Source organism: Leptodactylus fuscus, chromosome 7 (assembly GCF_031893055.1).
Source record: "Leptodactylus fuscus isolate aLepFus1 chromosome 7, aLepFus1.hap2, whole genome shotgun sequence".
Lineage (NCBI taxonomy): Eukaryota > Metazoa > Chordata > Amphibia > Anura > Leptodactylidae > Leptodactylus > Leptodactylus fuscus.
This window is the reverse complement of record NC_134271.1, coordinates 61,810,140-61,830,355: the sequence shown is the minus strand read 5'-3', so window position 1 is coordinate 61,830,355 and position 20,216 is coordinate 61,810,140. Positions and strand designations below refer to the sequence as shown.

The 20,216-nt window shown below is 39.4% G+C and overlaps 1 protein-coding gene across 7 annotated transcripts in view; it reads left to right on the top strand.

Moving 5' to 3' along the window:
- The window catches only part of NFAT5 (nuclear factor of activated T cells 5), a 380,479-nt gene that overhangs the window by 34,070 nt on the left and 326,193 nt on the right, over positions 1-20,216 (top strand). For 4 of the 7 annotated variants that reach the window (XR_012717237.1, XR_012717236.1, XM_075282001.1 and 1 more), the window contains exons 2-9: positions 2,114-2,239; positions 7,761-8,292; positions 11,520-11,706; positions 12,407-12,597; positions 13,712-13,884; positions 15,239-15,373; positions 16,632-16,684; positions 17,419-17,551. Coding sequence is in view for 5 of the 7 variants with exons in the window: in XM_075282001.1 (XP_075138102.1) it covers positions 2,114-2,239; positions 7,761-8,292; positions 11,520-11,706; positions 12,407-12,597; positions 13,712-13,884; positions 15,239-15,373; positions 16,632-16,684; positions 17,419-17,551 (1,530 nt within the window). In the remaining 2 variants the exon portion in view is untranslated. Of the gene's footprint in view, positions 1-2,113; positions 2,240-4,681; positions 5,266-7,193; positions 7,256-7,760; positions 8,293-11,519; positions 11,707-12,406; positions 12,598-13,711; positions 13,885-15,238; positions 15,374-16,631; positions 16,685-17,418; positions 17,552-20,216 lie in introns of those variants that run through there. The other 3 variants (XM_075282004.1, XM_075282003.1, XM_075282002.1) reach the window with 3 other exon arrangements.

The window sequence follows — 20,216 nt, the reverse complement described above, 5'->3', positions numbered from 1 at the left end:
CAGGCCTTAGGGATGAGAAACCAGCACCAGCCGAGATAAGAATTCAGCCCAGTGTATATTACAGGCTTTTCATGATGGAACAATAGTTCAGCCTGCTGCATTATTATTTGCAGTGGTGAAACTCTCCACTGACCTCTTCTTTCTTTGCTGTTATCTGTGTTTTTTGTGACAAATGGATAAGGGTGACAGAGAAAGATACACTTGTATCTCACTTTGTGGCTGCTACATGTTTAAGGCCTCTCAGAAGATATGTTTAAGAATGAAATAAGAACATATTTCCCACCTATCTTTGTGACCGCCGTTTATTGGAAACCATAGTGATTGATAGCTTCATCTTTCATGTGGTCATAAATCTATGGGTCTGTGGTGACTGACAGCGCCAGGTTACTGTATTGTTACGTAATAGACACTCCCTGTCCTTATAATTGACTCTTAGCTCCTACTTGTCACCATGTCTCAAAGGCAGATTATGTAAGAAATGTTAAATTTTCTCACTCCATGGGACACTTTCTTCATATGACAGCTGACTCTCCCTGGACCTAACATCTATTGGGACAGCCCTGCTGTACCCCAGTGTTTCATGCTAGAGAGACAGTAAGTTTGATTTGTCTCATTCCTCTTGAAGAACAAAGGTGTTTGACAATAGAAATGACCCAAACAGGGGGAGATGAAGACGATGGATGTCAGTGGAATGGTTTAATCTGGAATTAAACTGGACTTGTTAGAAGATTTCCTATTACGTTACAGTGTTCGTTAGGTCTATTATATCCTCTATACAAAATAACCCAATTTTCTTGGAAAGATAGGGGGCAATATTCCATTCCTAGATTATAGAGCTGGGCAATTATGGCCTAAGTCAAAATCACAATAAATGTAATATTTACCTCGATTAATGAACAAATATATAGGGACGTTTATTTTTATTTTTATTATTTTACATGCAACGCTCCCTACCTGTATGGCACACCATGCCACTGAATTTTAGATTTAATTCTATACATATCAGCAATCCTGATTGGGTAATGTACAGTTAGTGACATATCCCCTAGGCAATGGCCATGTGCCACAGGATGAGTCTCTGCAGGGAAAATGCTTCTTTGTTTCCTATAGTTGTGTCCTACCTCCAAATTGAAGAGAATATTGGCCTGACTATGGGTGATCACTGAAATCTAAGTCATAAATGAGGTGGTTGTTCCTCCTGGCTTTCAAGACTAGCCCCATTGTTAACTCCTCTTTGCTGGCAGTATGTTTTTGTGATCATCTGTATATCGCATGTAGTATGTTTTATTGTTGTACTAGCCTCTGCCTGAGATGTCGTCTGGGGGTTGTTGGAGTGGATGATCCGCCTATATTCAGCAAATTGCTGCCATCGATGGTTCGCCTGCTCCAGTGTTTTGGCAGCTCTTAAGCCGTCCTGCTGCTGAACCTGTTCCTCGCACCGTGCCTGTGATTGTTCCAGCATCTCTGCAGCTCACTGGGACACCATATAATGAGCGCGTTGTTGACATCGATGATCTCCCTCAGCTCCGCTTGAGGAGAAGTCTTTGACTTCTGGCTCCTTCATACCTCTCGTTGTTTGCGACAAATTAGATTCTCTTTTTCCAGGCATGTTTAAAATTAACAAACTGCCAAGTTGGATTAAAGGTGTTTGCCTATGTCAGTTTGTCTGCATTGCCTGCAGCAGATCAGATAATATGCAAATGCACACAATCCACTGGGTTAGCTTGTGTTTACACAGAAAGATAACAGCCCTGGGACCTGAGATATGTCTGCTGCAGGAGCAATGTAATATAGTATGTGAACATAAATTCATAACAGTCGTGAAGCAATGTTATTTATTGGGATAAAAAGTAGTCTGTGTTATTGAGGTTACAAACTATGTGCCAAATTTCATTCACATCCGTTTAGCCGTTTTTGCGTGATTGAGGAACAAACATCCAACCACACAAACATCCAAACTTACACAGTTATAATATTAGTAGGAGTAGGATCTGGGCAGGTTTGCATAGTATCTGTTACTTTTGGATTCCACATGTTTGATGTTTTTCTTCACTAGGAACATATATACTTTTCCTGTTTGATTAATACCATGTCTGCCTGTTCTTCTCTTTAGAATCTGTTTATGACCTTCTCCCAAAGGAGCTGCAGTTACCCCCATCACGTGAAACCTCTGTCGCCCCAATGAGTCAGACGAGCGGAGGTGAGGCAGGATCGCCTCCCCCAGCTGTAGTTGCTGCTGGTACGCATATCATTTTATTTCTTTTGTTATATAGATACGCCGTGAATTGTTTTCTTTCTGTCTTTCTGTTTTATTTTATTGGCGGCCTAAATGAACAGTGCTGTTAAAGTGGAGCGTGGCTTATGTTATGATGCCTAGAAAGAGGCAAAGCATGGGAAAGTTTTTGAGTAATAAAAAAAAACAAAAAACAAACTGTGCCCCAAGTAAAAGTAGCTAAAAGTTGTTGTTTTGTATTTCTTTTAAATAAAATGTGTGCTTGCCTAGATTTATTCTCCATTTAGTCTGATTATATAATAAATTATATAGTTTTCTGGCAACTTATGTGAGGAGTGGAGCTTCATTCAGATTCCAGCACACAGAGCGTTTATTGCTGGCTGTGCTGGACTTGGAGGAATTGGTTGGCAGGCTGAGTGCTCCGCTTATAAATAATTATGTAATCCTGTTATATTACATCCTAACTCTTCTTTATTGCACTAATCGCCCCTTTTGCCTTATCCGTTCAATCTCTGGAAACCATTTCGGGCTTTTCTGCTCTTTGGTTTTTGTCACCAATATACAGTTCTAATATTAATGGCCTATTGTCTGCCTGTACATATATATATAAAAAATAAGAATGTAGTAGTATATAGATAGAGATGTGTATATATAATACATAACAGCCATAAAGCATCCTTCCCCATTCTAGCTAGTCTGAGGTCTCTGATACTGCTGAGCATGCAATATCCCCAGCATGTTAATAAACATCTAGCATGATATAGCCAGCGTCATATATATGCCTCGCTCCAACTCTGCATTTCACCAATCTTCTGAAATGTAATACTTTACAGCGCTGCTCATTGTTCTGTTTCTGCCAGCAGTGTTCCTCCAAATCTGTGGTTTTACTGTGTTATTCCAGGATGATCTATGTACCAGTGCAAATTTTTTTTCCCCAAAGTTTTTTTTTTTTTCTTTTTGATTGATCTACCAAATGTCCGGTTGCACTGCAGTTTTCACAGTAAGCCCACAGATTGCCGTGTGTCTACCTTTTATTGCTTGTGTATTGCAATACCAATAGCCCTAATTCATTACATGGAATATAGCGCCTGTTGCCTCGCCACGTTCCGCTAATCAGACCTACTTTTGGAGTAAGCTACAAATCCGTCTCTTGTTTATATTGGCTGCAGTTCTTGCTGGTAACTAGAGATTAGTCTTATCGGCCGTGGTTATCACAGAATGTGCTCGGGTTGATTAACCTACTAAATCAGTCCTGACAGTCAGCCCTTCTACAGTATAATGGGGAGGGGAGGGGGGATAAATAGGTATTTTATTTATCTAAAAATAATTGTCGCTTTATGCTCCAGACCTTAGTTCACCCAAAAGGAAATGTTGACCTTGGCTGTAAGGTTAGTGAAATGTAAACTTTTTACTCTGCTGTTTTCTAATAACAAAAGGGTTTCGGTATACTTAGCCACTTTTGTATAAATATATGGAGGATATATTTTTATATTGGGGGACTTCCTGCTGTTTAGATCAGGGAACATTTTATTCCGGAATATTTTGGAATATCCCCTCCTCTTTGAACAATGCACCTGGAAATACAACTCCTGCAACAAGACTTAGGCGAAAGTTAAATAAAAAGAATAGGACTGTGTTAATAAATGTTCTTCTTTTTAATAAAGCAACCAAGTTAAGTATCCATGAGAGTTGTCACCCTGCCCTCCATAGACTTTGCAACCTGTAGAAGTATACATGTAGGTTACACTGTGTTTTGGAGTGCCTTGTTCTGTTATTTTCTGAATTTTATGACCATTATCATAGGTCCTTGCCCATACAGTGCGGAAGAACTCCAAAAAATAAAGAATTTAGATTCTGAAATGAATATTGTACAACAGAAAATGCTGTTATTGCCAGTAAGTAAAGCTGCAGTCTGTGGGACCTCATGGAATAACCATATAATACAATTTTTTATCATGTTCCACTGCCATTTGCCATGAATTTCAGCCCAACCTACTGCTAAATCCCTAAATCTATAAATCCATCATACCCTGCTAGAAAAGATGTATATCCACTGCAAATCCTTGATTAGCAATAGTTGTGCAGTGGCTTTGTAGCATGGCCTAATGACTTTGGGTGTTGGCAGTTTGTTTACTGGTGTATTCTTTTTTGACTATATAATGGGACCAGTATATGGGAAAAAGTTTGATATCCACACCCTATATGCAGACGTCCGAGTAAGTCTGTGATGTTTTTACCTTTATGCATCACAGCCAGGCTCAAAAAGCATAGCTGCAGTGTAAAGCATGGGGGCAGAATAATACCCCGACCTCTGAAACAGATTAGGTTTCTGTTTAATTTTGTGATCATAACGGTGTCCTAATCGATTTAGACTAATAAAGAAGCCAAGGGTAAAATGATCTATCATTTTTTAAGACCTTAGCCTACCCTTTTAATTTACCTTTAACCTCTGACCTAGGTCAAATAATGAATTTTCTAGCTTTTAATAAGCTCATGACAGAGAAGTGACTGTAATGTTATACCCCATACAACTACAGCCACAACTGCAGCCAATTGCAAGACATGGTGAGGGGTGCGATCTGTTGATACCTTCTCTGAGGCAACCGGTTATTGAGTTTCTACCTTGTAGACTACTCGGCTTAACCTGAACGTAAATTTATAGCAGAAATAAACCAGACATGCAAAATCTAATTTAACCTGTGTTTGAAGGTATTGGTTCTGGAAAGGTGTGGGGGAGGGGGTTGCGGATGTGAGTGTGGAAATGACAGTATTTTCGGAGTGAATGAGGGCTAAAATATTGAACCAATTTGACCTAGGAATTCCATGTGATAATTGGATTGCTTTTTTTATTTTTTATTTATATTTGCTGGGATGCTAGCTGTTTTCTCTATTAATACAGTTAACTTGCATTCTAGCTTCTCCACTCAGAGGCAGGCATCGTGTGGTGGGTTGTGTGACTATGTCTGTCTATCAATAGTGAAGACAAATATTGCCAGAGACACTAAACCCATCCAAACTCACCCAGGGTATAGGTCGGTCTCGTTTTCAGACTTCTTCCTAAGCCTTTTTTTTTTTCTTTCTTTCTTTCTTTCTTTGTTTTCCTTTTTATTCATTTTTTTCAGTTTTGATTAGTGGATTGATGATGAATGTTGGTAAAAAATGTTCATTTGAATATGTTGTTTTATTTCTTTTTTCACTATATTATATAAAAAAAAACAACAACAAAACAATATATGTAAAAAAAAATAAAAAAAAGTATTGGCAAATTTGGTTTAACCAGAGATTTGCAGCTACTTTGCTTTAGTGTCACTTCTGTTTTGGACTTTTTTCATGACATATGGTTAGTCACATTCTAAAATTTGAAAATAAATTTACTGGACTTCTTAAATGTAAGGCCCTGGGTATGAAATATAATACACTTTTTTTTTTTAATGATTTCTTTTTTTTTAAATTTAATAAGTGGGCCTTTCACTATGGTAACTGATTCTAACAATGTAGTAACAACCATTCAGTTACCCCCCCCCCCCCCCCCCCCCCAAAGAAAAAATTCTAGAAAATGATCTAAGTTGCTAGGTGGTGAGGAGAATGACTAACTGCTAGTAGTAGCCGACTCTAGTGTATGTTAGTCCTAAACTTTCTGCTTTAAAATATTATCATCTGCTCAAGCTTTACAGTTTGCAGTCCGACCTCTTCACCACAAAAAAACACGCAATTTTTAAACCATTTCATCTATGGCAAAGTTACTTTTATAAATATCTAAAGAAGATTTTTAATGGACAAAATACGAAGCCAATATTTACTATTTAAATATATTAAATTCATCCGTTTTGGGTTTTGCTTGATTAACTAATAACTATTATCATCATTATTATTATTATTATTAGCTTGAAATGGAACCAAATTCCTGTATTACTAGTGCTTAAAAAAAATGAACATACTAAAAAATAAAAAATAACCGCAAAGTCTGTACCTAAAACAAAGTGGCAGCAAATCTGGTTAAACAAAAACATTACATAGCATAAATATGGAAGCATTTTTCTAATGCATGACCAAAAACAAGCACAGCACCTATACAGTACTATGATTTTCTTTTTAAATGTGAATGCTTTGGAAAGTCACTGAGTATTTTTTTTTTTTCTTTTTTTCTTTTTTTTTTGTTTCAGCTGCAAACTATAGCAATGTGCACAAACACAGTGTAAAATGGAACTGATAATAATTCACAAGATTTTTCCGAAAAAGGATTTTGATATAAGCTGCCCTATGAATGAATATTCCCATGTTTTAATAGTTCATAGCTATAAAACCATTTAAACAACATATTTTTCCCAAAAATAATATCCTCTATATGCAAAGGAATTCTATTTTACCCTTTTGGGGTATCTTATCCCGGTGGTATAAAATTAGGTTGTCACCTGTTTATGGCAGTTTTATAACTGACATAATTTTGTTTGTCTGTGCATATTATAATTATTTATTTAACTAGTTAATTAAGACTTTAATATTTTTAATATTTTACATGGTTTATATGTGAACTTTTACCGATTTGGCAGTGCAGTTAGATGTGATTTCAAATAAAATAAAAAAAATTTAAAAAAAGGGACAAGGTACTATAACCACAATTCTATTCCGATATTGTATTTTTGCATAGTCTCAAAATACTCATAAAAGCATCACTTATATAAATCTTTGGTGACTTCATATTAAACACACTGGTATTAATAATAATTTTTAGCTTGTAATCAAACCAGTCTTTCAGGAAAGTTACTTAAGGTCAACGCCCAATTTCTTAATTACCCTTTTTACATACTAATCAGGGTCTAAAACAGTATCAGTTCCATTTTGCGAAATACATGAGTTTGTCTTATACTCTATTTTTTTTTTCTATATTATTTTTTAATAGTTGATTAACTGGAATAATTAGCAGCTGTTTCTCATTTATTTTCTCATATTTTTATTCCAGGATTTGCCTCTGAAGCAGGGAGTGTCTGCATTAAAAATGACCTGTAGTTCTCTGCTTCATAGGTTAGAAACTTATTTTAATATTTTTTGGCTACAGTCAGTCCCACTCCAAAAAACCAAAACCAAAAAACGCAACTAATTGGCAATAAATATTTATTTATTTTTAAAAAACATTTTGTAGGGGGGTATATACTGCCTTTTTTTGCAATTGGCCAGAATTTTAAAATTTTATCACGGAAGGTCAAATTATGCGTCTTTCTCTTTTTTAAAAGAAAAAAAAAAAAAAACCAACTTTTTGTGACTTGGATATTATTGGTACAGCCAGTATAGTTTGGGCATTTTAATGACCTGTGCCCTTATTGGCTAATTAATATTTTATCAAATTTTTTTGCACAATTTTTTTCTCTTTTTTTTTATTTTTTTGTTTTTTTAACAAATTTCTACTTTTTTGTGGGAATTAAAGTAATTGGATATATTTTTAAGGAAAAAAAAATCACTTAAATCCATTGGGACTGCTGGCCAGTGCCGGTGAAAATGTGTGTATTTACTTTTGGATTATACACTGCAGATGCCTCATCTTCCTCCTCTTCCACCATGGGCGGTGCTCGCAGTTCCTTTACCACCACTTCCAGCCCTTCTAATTACTCTACCTCACTCACCGATACCAAAGCTATGCAATCCTCTGCTACGGGGGTAAGTAAGCCAGGGGTAAGTGAACAGCTGTTAGCCAGTAATGCGGGCCGGCAGCAGTCCGCGCCATTGAGATGGACTGTCCTAAACATTTCTCCACCCCCTGAAGACCTGCTGGATAGCAGTCAGATGTCCTGCCAAGATGAAGGGGGTGGACTGGATTCTGAGCAGAGCTGCAACATGTGGACAGAAGACTCCGCATCTAATTTCAGCAACATGAGTTCACATTCTTACAATGATAACACAGAGGTACCACGTAAGTCACGCAAACGAAACACGAAGCAGAGGCCTGGGGCCAAGCGACGAGATTCCAACATGGACGTTTTTGATGCAGACAGCGCCAAAGCTCCGCATTATGTTCTCTCCCAACTTGCCTCAGAAAGCAAAGGGAACAGCCAGGCTGGAAATGGGTTGGTATTTCAATTTAATATATTCCAATTTAATTTAACAAATATATTCCCTCTGTCCTATCCGTGTACTTTCACTGTTCATATGTAACTCAACTCTAGAGAAAATCAGAATTACATAGTTTGTGTCCAACAAGATCAACCAGGAAAGGGGAAGACTTAAAGGGGTATTCCCACGTCGCATACTCACCAGTCTTCACTGCTGTAAAATCTTCTTTCTTCCTGGTTTCTTGCATCATTTGGTGGGCGGGGTTTCACATGCAACCTGCTGTTTAGCTCCGCCCCAAATTAGTGTGTAGCTCCACCCACCCATATTGGACTATGAAGTACAGGCAGCAGCAACTCCATTCTGTGTTACATACAGAGACTGCCTGTCTCTGCCATAATGAACACAATTGAATTAGCTAGCCTGATAACTGGGAGAAAAGAAGAAATGAAAGCAGCTCCTCTCCCCTATCTGAAAGTAGGGAGTTAGGTCACGTGGTGTAGACACAGGAATAGCTAGAAACACAGGCTCGCTCCCGTGCACTTAGCCCCTCCTCCCTCCCCCCCTGAGAGCAGGCAGATACATCACTTGACTTTTGAGCAGATAAGTCAAGGGCTGTGTCAACAATGAATTGAATAAAGTAAGATAGTGGACAAACAAAGCAGTTTTGCTGAAGCAGTGTATTTAGGAAAAGTATTACATCCACATTAACAAGCAGTATAGATAGGATCCTTGTGATGGGACAACCCCTTTAAAGGGGCTCTATCTGCAAAATTATGCTGTATGAGCCCCACATATGCCAGAATAGCCCCCACTAATTTTATTTTAACCCCCCCTCCATTTTAAAATAAAACCCTGAAAACAAATATCAGCCGTGCACTGTCCGACGTCATCTTGCTGTCACGCCTTCCTCTTCTTTGTTCTTCCAGTGACGCCCTCCTGTCCTGGCTCTACCATGCCTTGATCTTCTGTTCTTCCGGAATGAAGAGGTACACTCGCGTAGTTCTAAGGGGAACTTAGAACTACTACAAAAATGGCCCCGGAGCATGCACAGTAGCACTCTGAAGGGAGCGCTACTGCGCACGCGTGGGATTTGAACCAAACCTGCCAGAAGAACAGAAGATCAAGGCGGGGAAGAGCCAGGACAGGAGGGTGTCGCTGGAAGAAGAAAGAAGAGGAAGGTGTGACAGCAGATAACGTCCACCAGTGCACAAACCGCCCACTGTGCACGGAAAGTATAATTTGCATATTCATTTTTAGGGTATTATTTTAAAACGGGGGGAGAGGGGGTTTAAGATTAGCGGTGCCTGAATAGCCTTTTTAAAGGTTATTCAGGCATATGTGGGGCCCATACATATGTGGGCCTCCATTTTCTTCCATGAAGAACAACTTCTGTGCCGTGACCTAGCAATTCCTGGAGAGTACCGATAAGTTAAATAGCTCCATTATTGATCTTTTGTGGTGGCAGAATGGCATAAACTTCCATACTGGCTGCTTAAAAGCAGTTTTCACCATTTGGTGATGTATAGCAGGATTTGCTTTGAAGCTTCTCCACTATTAATTTTTACGTGTACGCCAGACTTGTGCCTGCAGCGCTTGTTAAACTTTGCTACAAGTATGTAGATTGCTGCTAATAATCCTATGCAAACATATTATGTGCCAGCAGTTACTTCACTTAAGCACTTTGTCATCTCCTCTATATACTTATTAAATCTGCTTTTTATACCGTTTTTTTTATTACAAGATTTTAATAAGTTACTTATTATTTGTTGTACTTGTTTTTGAATATTTTTGTTAAGATCTAGGTTTTGACACACTTTAAAGAGGTCTTCCCATCTCAAGGATCCCATCTATCCTGGTAGCTTATGTAAATTGACGACTTTTCCTAAATATATTGCTTTGTCCTCCTGTTATGTGAAATTATTCCTCCCACTGTTTACGAAGTGTTTCCATAGTGCCGGACCTGTGTGATAGGACAAGTGACCTCACTAACTGCTCTGCCAGCAGGACAATCAGTTCAGCTAATTGCAGTTTGCTGATAAAGTCCTGTCTCTCTATGTAAACACACAGATAGCACGGGGTCTATTCCCTACAAGCATGTGCATATCATCTAGTCTGCATTTATATTATATAAGTGTTGTGATACTGCATAGTGTCCTGCTCAGCAATCTGGGAGGAGGGGGTTATACAGGAAGTGAGAAGAAGAGACAGCAGGCAAAGCTGCTAAAACAGAGAGATGGGAAAACCTTTATAAGGCTGGAGTCACATGAATTCCATCCATGATAATCATGCGTGGGCCACATTTCCTGGGCTAAACTCTGCTGTGTGAATTGAATTTGCTGCATCATCTCTAACTATGATGGGGTGAATTCAATCCACACAGCAAAGTTCAATGCACTGATGTGGCCTGTTTGCTATAGTACTGAACTCACAGCTTTATGTTGTAACTGTGTATTGCAAGGACGGCCCATTGATTGGAAATGAGCTCTTATCCACCTTTACTTTCAAGTACAACTAACTGTGGGAGGGAGAGGACCCTGCAGTCATAGATGCTGGTTGTCCAAATTGGTGAGCAAGCTATTCACATAATATAGGCTGCTCCAATGTAAAAGGAAGAGATTATTGCTAATGTTATATAAGAAGTTGCTGGGGAATTCCTAGTGTAGTATTACGCACCTCATATTAAACGGAAACTTTAGAATTTTTCTATCTTTCTAAATGTAGTGTGTGCATGTAGTGTTGTGACCTCCGAGAATGTATGGTGTCAGTATATCTTTCATGAGCACCAGTCTTGGTGAAAGTTACAGCATGTATAATCTGTTGAGAGCTACTGGCTCCTCATTGATAACTTCCTATTGAGGGTGGGTGGAATAAAAATCTTTATAGGCTGAGTGAGTACATGTCATGTAACACTAAAGATTGGGGTGTAGGGACATCCCAGAATCTGGTAGAGAGCAGAACACCTATAAGCCATGTACACTAGAAATAATTAGGAGTAGCTGTTAGAGGTATGTAGAGGATAATACAATAGTCAAAAAGAAATTCTTACACCGTAGAACCCACTTGGACACCATGTTGGCCACTGCAGGTAGGATGGTTGCCATAGGCAGCACCTCCGCTTTCCCTCTCACTCCTTATAGTGCAGAACAGTAAATTGATGCAGTTTTGTTGCCCCTATTTTGTTTCTTATTTGAATTTGTTGAGATCTCGAGATATAGACTTTATTAAATCATGTTCACCTCAGAGCATCAGAGCCTCCGAAGGGAGGGAAGAAGAGTCTGTTACTGTGTGAGCAGTTCCCATCAAAGAGTGAAGGGAAAGAACTGAAGATTGTAGTACAGCCAGAGACTCAGCACCGTGCCAGATACCTGACCGAGGGAAGCCGCGGCTCTGTGAAAGATCGGACACAACAGGGATTTCCTACAGTGAAGGTAAGAATAATGATCACACTGAGAAAAATAACCTTTTACTGTACAGCCTGTATGGGTCTTGGACTGCTGTAACAATAGCATGGTAGGTGCATGAACTTGTTGCCTGGCTCCTTTTTCTAGAAAGTAATTACTAAAATAATAAAGCAAATGTCTAGGCCCCTGATATACATCACCGTGGCCTTTGGGATCAGTTGCTTTCCTTATTTCCCCACCACCCTACCAACAATAACAGTCTTTATTTTGCATGCATGGTGGTCACTCTCTATGATAGAACATGGGATGCCCATAAATTTACAAGGTAGCTACCTATAGATAGCACCAAAAACGTAGTTTTCTTCCATCATACTCTCTTCCTGCAAGGCTCCCTACACCTGCTGGATCTCTGAATGGAGAACCAGTACCTGCCAAGACATAGGAGATATGGAAAAAGCCGTATGAGAAAAAAGTTACTTTCCCACTGTTCATATATGGGAATATAGATTCGTTGTAATACTGCTATACACTTTTGCAATGTAATGTGACTATGTTATTTAACTGCATTCATTATCACAGCATCAAGCCTGCCTAAGGCATTAAGGTGTGTGTATTGAATCTATGAACTACATAAATTCTACTGTAGCATTGATAGGAGTGTATGTGCTGGCATTGTAGAACACCTTATATTCCAAAGCAGGGATGAAATTTTCTTCCTCTTTTCCAGCTGGAAGGTCATAATGAGCCTGTGGTGCTTCAAGTGTTTGTAGGCAATGATTCCGGCCGAGTGAAGCCACACGGGTTCTACCAAGCCTGCAGAGTGACTGGGAGGAACACAACTCCCTGCAAGGAAGTGGATATAGAGGGCACCACCGTTATAGAGGTCATGCTTGACCCGAGCAACATGATGACTCTAGCGTAAGTAAATAATCTACCAGCAGCTCCCACCCGCAGGAGGTGAATTGCTGTTCCCCTTGTGACAGGTTTATGTCACTGTGCCATGCGTGCATGCTGCTCTTTAATGGGCCTTATCGGACATTTTTATCTAAAATGCAGAAATTCCAGATTCTATTTCCACTAGGCTGTGCAAAGAATGCAGCACTTCCTGAAATACTGCATAGAAAAGATAGGTAAAAAAAGAGTAACTTTGTAGTCAGCATATTATTTCCCCCCTTGCTAAGCCAGTGTGGCTATTAAGTTCTTAAAGGTAATTTTATAGTTAGTATTATTGGGTGGACATGCAAGTTTTAACTTTTAATAGTGTTTAGAGAATGCAGACATTTTCTTATCTAGGCACCAGATAAATAACAAATAAGTTTGATAGTATTTTAAAAGGCATGAGACTTGTCATTGATAGTATGTTGTGTTCTTAAAGGGAACCCTGCAAATCAATTCTGTCTCTCAAATTGGTTAGGGTCACTTGAATGAAATGGTGTTTTCTCCTTGCGAATTGGCGCCTCCTTTGCTGATATACTGCTCATTTTGTCAGTCTGCACATGAGCTCTTTGGAATAATTTCGGCAATAGAGGTAGTGATTCACAAGGTGAAACCGATATTTCATTCAGGGGACCCTAACCTATCTGTGAGGATGCTCTTGTGACAGACTCTCCTATAAGATGACTGCGACCGAAATAGTAATCTTAGGGATCTTTATTGAGTGGTGGTCTTGCAGTAGTTTGTATAAGAAAGACTGCAGCATGTAGGAAGGGAAGGGGATACATTTTGAGCTTAAAACAAAAAGTCAATTTCAGGCTATTTTCAGATTGCCACTGACTAGTAGTCTGTGAGTATGGCTGTGCCATAATGGAGCAGATATAAAAAGCAATCTATACTAACAAAAAAAACCCAGGTATGCCTCACCCAAGGGGCAGCATCCCCCCCCCCCCCCCCTCAAGGCCTCCACTGCAGTTTTGGTGTTAATTGAAGTTCAGCGATAATTGCCATAGAAACAATCATACTCTGCCTTGAGTTCTGAAAGGTGTTGCATTAAAAACCTTCATATTTTAACCCTTTAGTTTTGCTCTTGTCTCAGGGTTGATTGTGTTGGGATCTTAAAACTCAGGAACGCTGATGTTGAAGCCCGTATCGGGATCGCTGGCTCCAAGAAGAAGAGCACACGAGCAAGACTTGTCTTCCGAGTAAACATTCCTCGGAAGGATGGCTCTGTTTTAACCTTGCAAACCCCCTCTTCCCCAATTCTGTGTAGTAAGTGTTTTCTTTATTTTACTTCACGTCAGGCATGGGCACTATGTATAATATGTTTCACAGTACAAGGAATACATATGGGAGGTTATACACATGCACTAGATTGTTGATCTGGATGCTGATATATTTAGATGAATCCTCAGTCAACTCCTATGCAGGATAAAGTGGAAGCCCATCTAAACTGGCTAATGTTCAAGGGACAAGTAATGATTCAGTCTTAACTAAAAATAATTCAACCAGTATTGGATGCTTCCGAGATGGGTTGACCAGGAGTATCTGATGGCAGCTATAAACAAGACAACCACTGCCTGATCCTGCTAAAATAGATGGATCAGGCAACCAATGTATGAGCTCATCTTGATATGTTTATTAGGCGCACAGGGCAGCACAGTTTATTCTTGTTCTGTTCTTGAGCTTAGCCACCAGTGTCACCATTATGTATGGTCTGTGTGCTATATCTCATCTTTTTTATGCAGAAGAAATGTTGTATTACCTGGTGGCTATTCACATGACTAGCTGACCATGTAGTGCATGGATGTTCCAGGTTCCCAAAGAGAAAGCTGGTCTATGTCATTATTCCTCAGCTGTGGCTTATAAAAGGGGCACCCCAAGCAGAAGAACGCCTCTCCTTGATGTCCATATGCCCCAACAGGCATAGAGACAACCCCTTTATAGGATGCAATTTCTGAACTTGGTCAACCTCGAAGATCCACCTTAAATAAACTGTTTATGGTAAAGTGAGTTATCTTGGGTGGGGGTGATCAGTGGTCTGTTTTCAGGGCTTGTGCCCTTTGTCCGTACTTTGTTGTGTACACACAGAATCTATTTAATTCATTTAGCTGCCAAAACATACATGGCCTTTGTTTTCTGGTTAGATCAGCATGGCTGAACACAGTGAAAGTCTGAAAAACCTGAGCTGTGGAAGAGAGCATTATATATTATGAGATTGGGCTACTGGCTCATGTTTGTATATCATAGGGAGCCTTAACTAAAGACTGTTCTATTCTCAGAGACTACCCATAATAACAGACTGGCTGACATGACTCATTACAGCAACAGTCAGTGGCCTTGTCTAGAATTTCTGTTTCATTTTGGGCTAAATTGCAGCTTGTGTAATAGGAGTTTATCAGCCTACAAGTAAAACTTGTTCACATATGGGTTAGTACTGGAGAGGCATTCCACTGTTGGGATCATTGGTCCCAGTGCGGTCATCTCTGGTCTGCTATACTCTAGTAGTCACTCCCTAGGGGGCAGCACTTACACAATGCTAATGAAATTCTTTACCTACAAAACTGTACCTGAATACCGAAAACTCTCATGGTTACTTGAATATGTTTTGTTCTTCCTCCTTTAGCTCAACCTGCTGGAGTACCAGAAATACTCAAGAAAAGTCTGCACAGTTGCTCTGTAAAAGGGGAAGAGGAGGTTTTCTTAATAGGCAAAAATTTCCTGAAAGGAGCGAAGGTTGTGTTCCAGGAAAACATTGCTGGTATACATGACTCTAGTTCTGCTTAGTTTGTCATATTGAAATTCTGAGGAATCACATGTATTTTCACTCTGTAGGCTAAGGCCCCATGTGGAGTCCTGTAGCAAAAAAGCACTGCGGGAAAAACGTGCTGCGGCAACACATTGCGGTTCTTCCCGCAGCACTTTAGACAGAAAGTTTTCAGAGGTTTCATCTGCCGACTTTCTTTTACAATTATACCTATGGAGAAACCACCAGCATTTCAATAGGTATAATTGACATGCTACGATTTCCAAAACCGTGCGGGTTTTGGAAATCACGGCATGTCTGCAGCACAATTTTCCACAAAGTGAGCATGGAATTCGCTAGAATCCCATCCACTTTGCTCTGACTGTAAAACGCTGTGATTTTTCCCTTGGTGGAAACGCCACTGGGGCCCCAGCCTTAAGGATATTTTCACTTTGTGCACAGGATAGATGCACAGAGCAGATCAGTGTCTGACAGGAGAATGGGTTGATTTTTGTCCCCCATTATTAATGGAACGGGGTTCGGCTATCTTGGGCAGTTATGTTGAAATGAATAGAGCAGTGCATGTGCCACCGATCAATTCAGAACAAGGAACAGAAATCTCACATTCTCCTGGTCAATGGAGACATGAGCTGTTAGACCTATGGCCAATCTGCAAGTTATGCCCTATCATGTGAATAAGGAATAGTTTGCTCGATGGGAAAACGCTTTGAAGTTGAAAGGATATTCTTGTATAGCAGGATAAAGAGAAAACCAAGTGCAACAATCATTTATTTGAACAGTTGTTAAGGGTCCGTGGTCATAGGGGGCAATACAGTCAGTCGGTTACATTGTTTTCAAAAATTTAAGTGAAAGGTTTGGGGGGGGGGGGAAGCTTAGAATTATTGCCTAATTGGAGTGCGCTAACCCAGCACAGTTAGATGGTTAGGACGTCCTTACCTCACCATATGTATGTTGCAGTCCTGGTCAATGTGCCCTTGAGTATAAGGGAAAAGTTAAATGTGTCCTTCAATAAGCAGCCATCCAGTATTATATGGTGGCCATTCAGATAATTGCCCTTTTAGTGTAAGGATGGCTCAAGTCCACTAGAGAAAGAAGCTCTCATGTAAAATCAGTTCTGGTTTATGAAGGAGTGCAGAGACCGTACTCCTTGTCACCCCATTGATATTCCTATGCCCTAAAAGCATGAATATAGGTGATGTTTTATGCTTGGTGAATTTCTGTTCATGTGGATTTCTGTTTTTCTCCATTTCAGATGATAACTCTTGGAAAGCTGAAGCTGAAATTGACATGGAGTTATTTCACCAGGTAATGTACCACATTCAGGGCTACTTGTCCACAAATATACAATACAGCAACCTCCAAATTATTATTGTGCGCAAGAATGTGTTCTATGAATAGCATATATGAATATACCGTAAGAAACTTTGTAATAGATCTTATTAAAGACATATGTTTCCTTCTCCACTTGTTAGATTCACCTTTCACATAAAGCACTGAGGGGAGGAAGGCCTTTTTTTATTTTTATTTTATTTATTTATTTATTTATTTATTTATTTATTTATTTAATTTATTGTCTCATAGTGTGCACTGATAGGCTCTTGTCACGAAGTATGGTATTATTAAAATGTTCCCTGGCCCACAATGTAGCAGAGCGTAGAAGCTGCAGTTATTTGTATGTCTTTTGTGGCAGCCTCTTCCTCCCACTCCCCTCTCTATAAACTAATGTGGTAAAAGTAACTAAGCTTGATAAGTGAAGAAGGAATGATATATCTTAAATAAGATTAATGACAAGATATTGCAGTTTATTTTATTTACCTGCAGTATTCATTTAAGAAAAGTTTTTAAAATTTTAAGTATGCTTTAATAGACAATGGGTCTCCCAAAAATGACTGATAAACAGCTTGTGACAACCGTATCAATGATGGAATAAATAATTGAATTATGAGGACCAGCGCCAGCACTAGGAAGAGTTGGAGCCAACTGCAAGGCTTTCCAACATCACTGAGCATTTTACATATATTCCTTTTCATTTTATTTAGAATCATCTTATAGTGAAGGTCCCTCCTTACCATGACCAGCATATCACTACTCCTGTTTCTGTTGTAATGTTTGTGGTGACAAACGCAGGCCGATCTCATGAAGTTCAGCCTTTCACATACACTCCAGAGCCATGTAAGTACTGACCTCTTCATTTCTTTAAGTTTTTATTTTTTTTAAAATCAAAAGTCTGAGTTACACAGCAACTTCATTATGTAAGATAAAGCATACGACATTTATTTATTTATTTTGTTGATATATGGTATTTTTAATATACCTCTAGTTAAATGTATAAATAAGGTTCATGAGGAAAGTATTTTTCATACCAAAACCAAAACTGAACACAAGAATAAGGGGGGCACAATATGAGATTAGTCCAACAGATGTGGTTGGTAGGAAATGAACAGTAAGTGAGGGGTTGTCCAGGATAAACATTTTTTTTTTTTTTTTTTTTAAAAACATACTCACCTGTCACTATGTGTTCTGGTGCCTCCTAGTGCTGTCTGGTCCTGCTGCTCCGCTATTTTCTTCTGGCATAAGTCCCTACCACATATGACCATTGAGGCCAATTGGCAGCCTCAGCAAAAGACACTTGTCGTCACTCCTGGTGATGTCAGCATCCTTTCCTTAGGACACTGATAGGCCTCAGTGGCCACACTAGGAGGCATCAGAGCATCCAGGTACAGGTGAGTGTGGTTTTTGGTTTGCTTTTTTTTTTTTTCGCCTTCTGCCACTTAATTTAAATTTTTCAGCATGCCTGGGATAAACATGTCTATCTTGAAGTAAAATAGTAATAATATAAAGGGCAGACTATATGAGCTATGTGGTCTTTTTCTGATGTCAAACTTGTCATTGTTTCTGTGTTTGATGGAATTTATTTATTTTTTGCCAAAATATTCCTCAGAACTTTACACATTGCCAACACTATCCCAGATAGGGCTCACAATCTAAATTTCCTATAAGTCATTGGAGGGTGGGAGAAAACCGGAATTCTCGGGGAGAACATGCAAACTCCTTGCAGAAGTTGTCCTTGGCTGGATTTTAACCTAGAACTCCAGTGCTGCAAGGCAAGCAGTGAGCCACGTGCTGCTGTGCAGTATACCATCCTCCTTGCTTTTGGTATTTTATGCAGTTATTTTTGTATTGACTTCCCCTTGTTCAGAAAGTTCACATATATGAAGTAACAGATTTACAGTACCTACCGTTGTTGCCCTCATAGTGCACTTAAGTCTTCTCAAAAAAAGTCATTTTGGGTGCTTTACAAAAAAGAAGACATTAGCATGTCTGCCACTATCCAGCAAAAAGGGGATATTGATGTAGAAATAAGAGTAATTCTATAACAGAGAGATATAGCAAAGTTTACAGTGTTGGCCAAAAGTATTGGCACCCCTGCAATTCTGTCAGATAATACTCATTTTCTTCCAGAAAATGATTCCAAGCACAAACTCTTTGGTATTAATATCGTCATTTATTTTGCTTGCAATGAAAAAACACAAAAGAGATTGAAAAAAAAGTCAAATCATTGATCATTTTTACACAAAACTCCAAAAATGGGGCGGACAAAAGTATTGGCCCCCTCAGCCTAATACTTGGTAGCACAACCTTTAGACAAAATAACTGTGAACAACCGCTTCCGGTAACCATCGATGAGTTTCTTACAATGCTCTGCTGGAATTTTAGACCATTCTTCTTTGGCAAACTGGTCCAGGTCCCTGAGATGTGAAGGGGGCCTTCTCCAAACTGCCATTTTAAGATCTCTCCCCCACAGGTGTTTTATGGGATTCAGGTCTGGACTCATTGCTGGCCACTTTACAAGTCTCCAGTGCTTTCTCTCAAATCATTTTCTAGTGCTTTTGAAGTGTTTTTTGTGTCATTGTCCTGCTGGAAGACCCATGACCTCTGAGGCAGACCCAGCTTTGTCACATTGGGCCCTACATTATGCTGTAAAATTGGTTGTTAGTCTTCAGACTTCATAATGCCATGCACACGGTCAAGCAGTCCAGTGCCAGAGGCAGCAAAGCAACCCCAAAACATCAGGGAACCTCCGCCATGTTTGACTGTAGCGACTGTGTTCTTTTCTTTGAAGGCCTCTTTTTTTTTTTTTTTTTTTCCTGTAAACTCTGTTGATGCCTTTTTCCAAAAAACTCTACTTTTGTCTCATCTGACCAGAGAACAGTCGTCCAAAACGTTTTTGGCTTTCTCAGGTAAGTTTTGGCGAACTCCAGCCTGGCTTTTTTATGTCTCTTGGTAAGAAGTGGGGTCTTCCTGGGTATCCTACCATACAGTCCTTTTTCATTCAGACGCCAACGGATAGTACGGGTTGACACTGTTGTACCCTCGGACTGCAGAGCAGCTTGAACTTGTTTGGATGTTAGTCGAGGTTCTTTATCAACCATCTGCACAATCTTGCGTTGAGAGCTCTCGACAATTTTTCTTTTCCGTCCACATCTAGGGACATTAGCCACAGTGCCATGGGTTTTAAACTTCTTGACACTGCGCACGGTAGACACAGGAACATTCAGGTCTTTGGAGATGGACTTGTAGCCTTGAGATTGCTCATGCTTCCTCACAATTTTGCTTCTCAAGTCCTCAGACAGTTCTTTGGTCTTCTTTCTTTTCTCCATGCTCAATGTGGTACACACAAGGACACAGGACAGAGGTTGAGTCAACTTTAATCCATTTCAACTGGCTGCAAGTGTGGTTTAGTTATTGCCACCACCTGTTAGGTGCCTCAGGTAAGTAACAGGTGCTGTTAATTACACAAATTACAGAAGCATCACATGATTTTTCACAGTGCCAA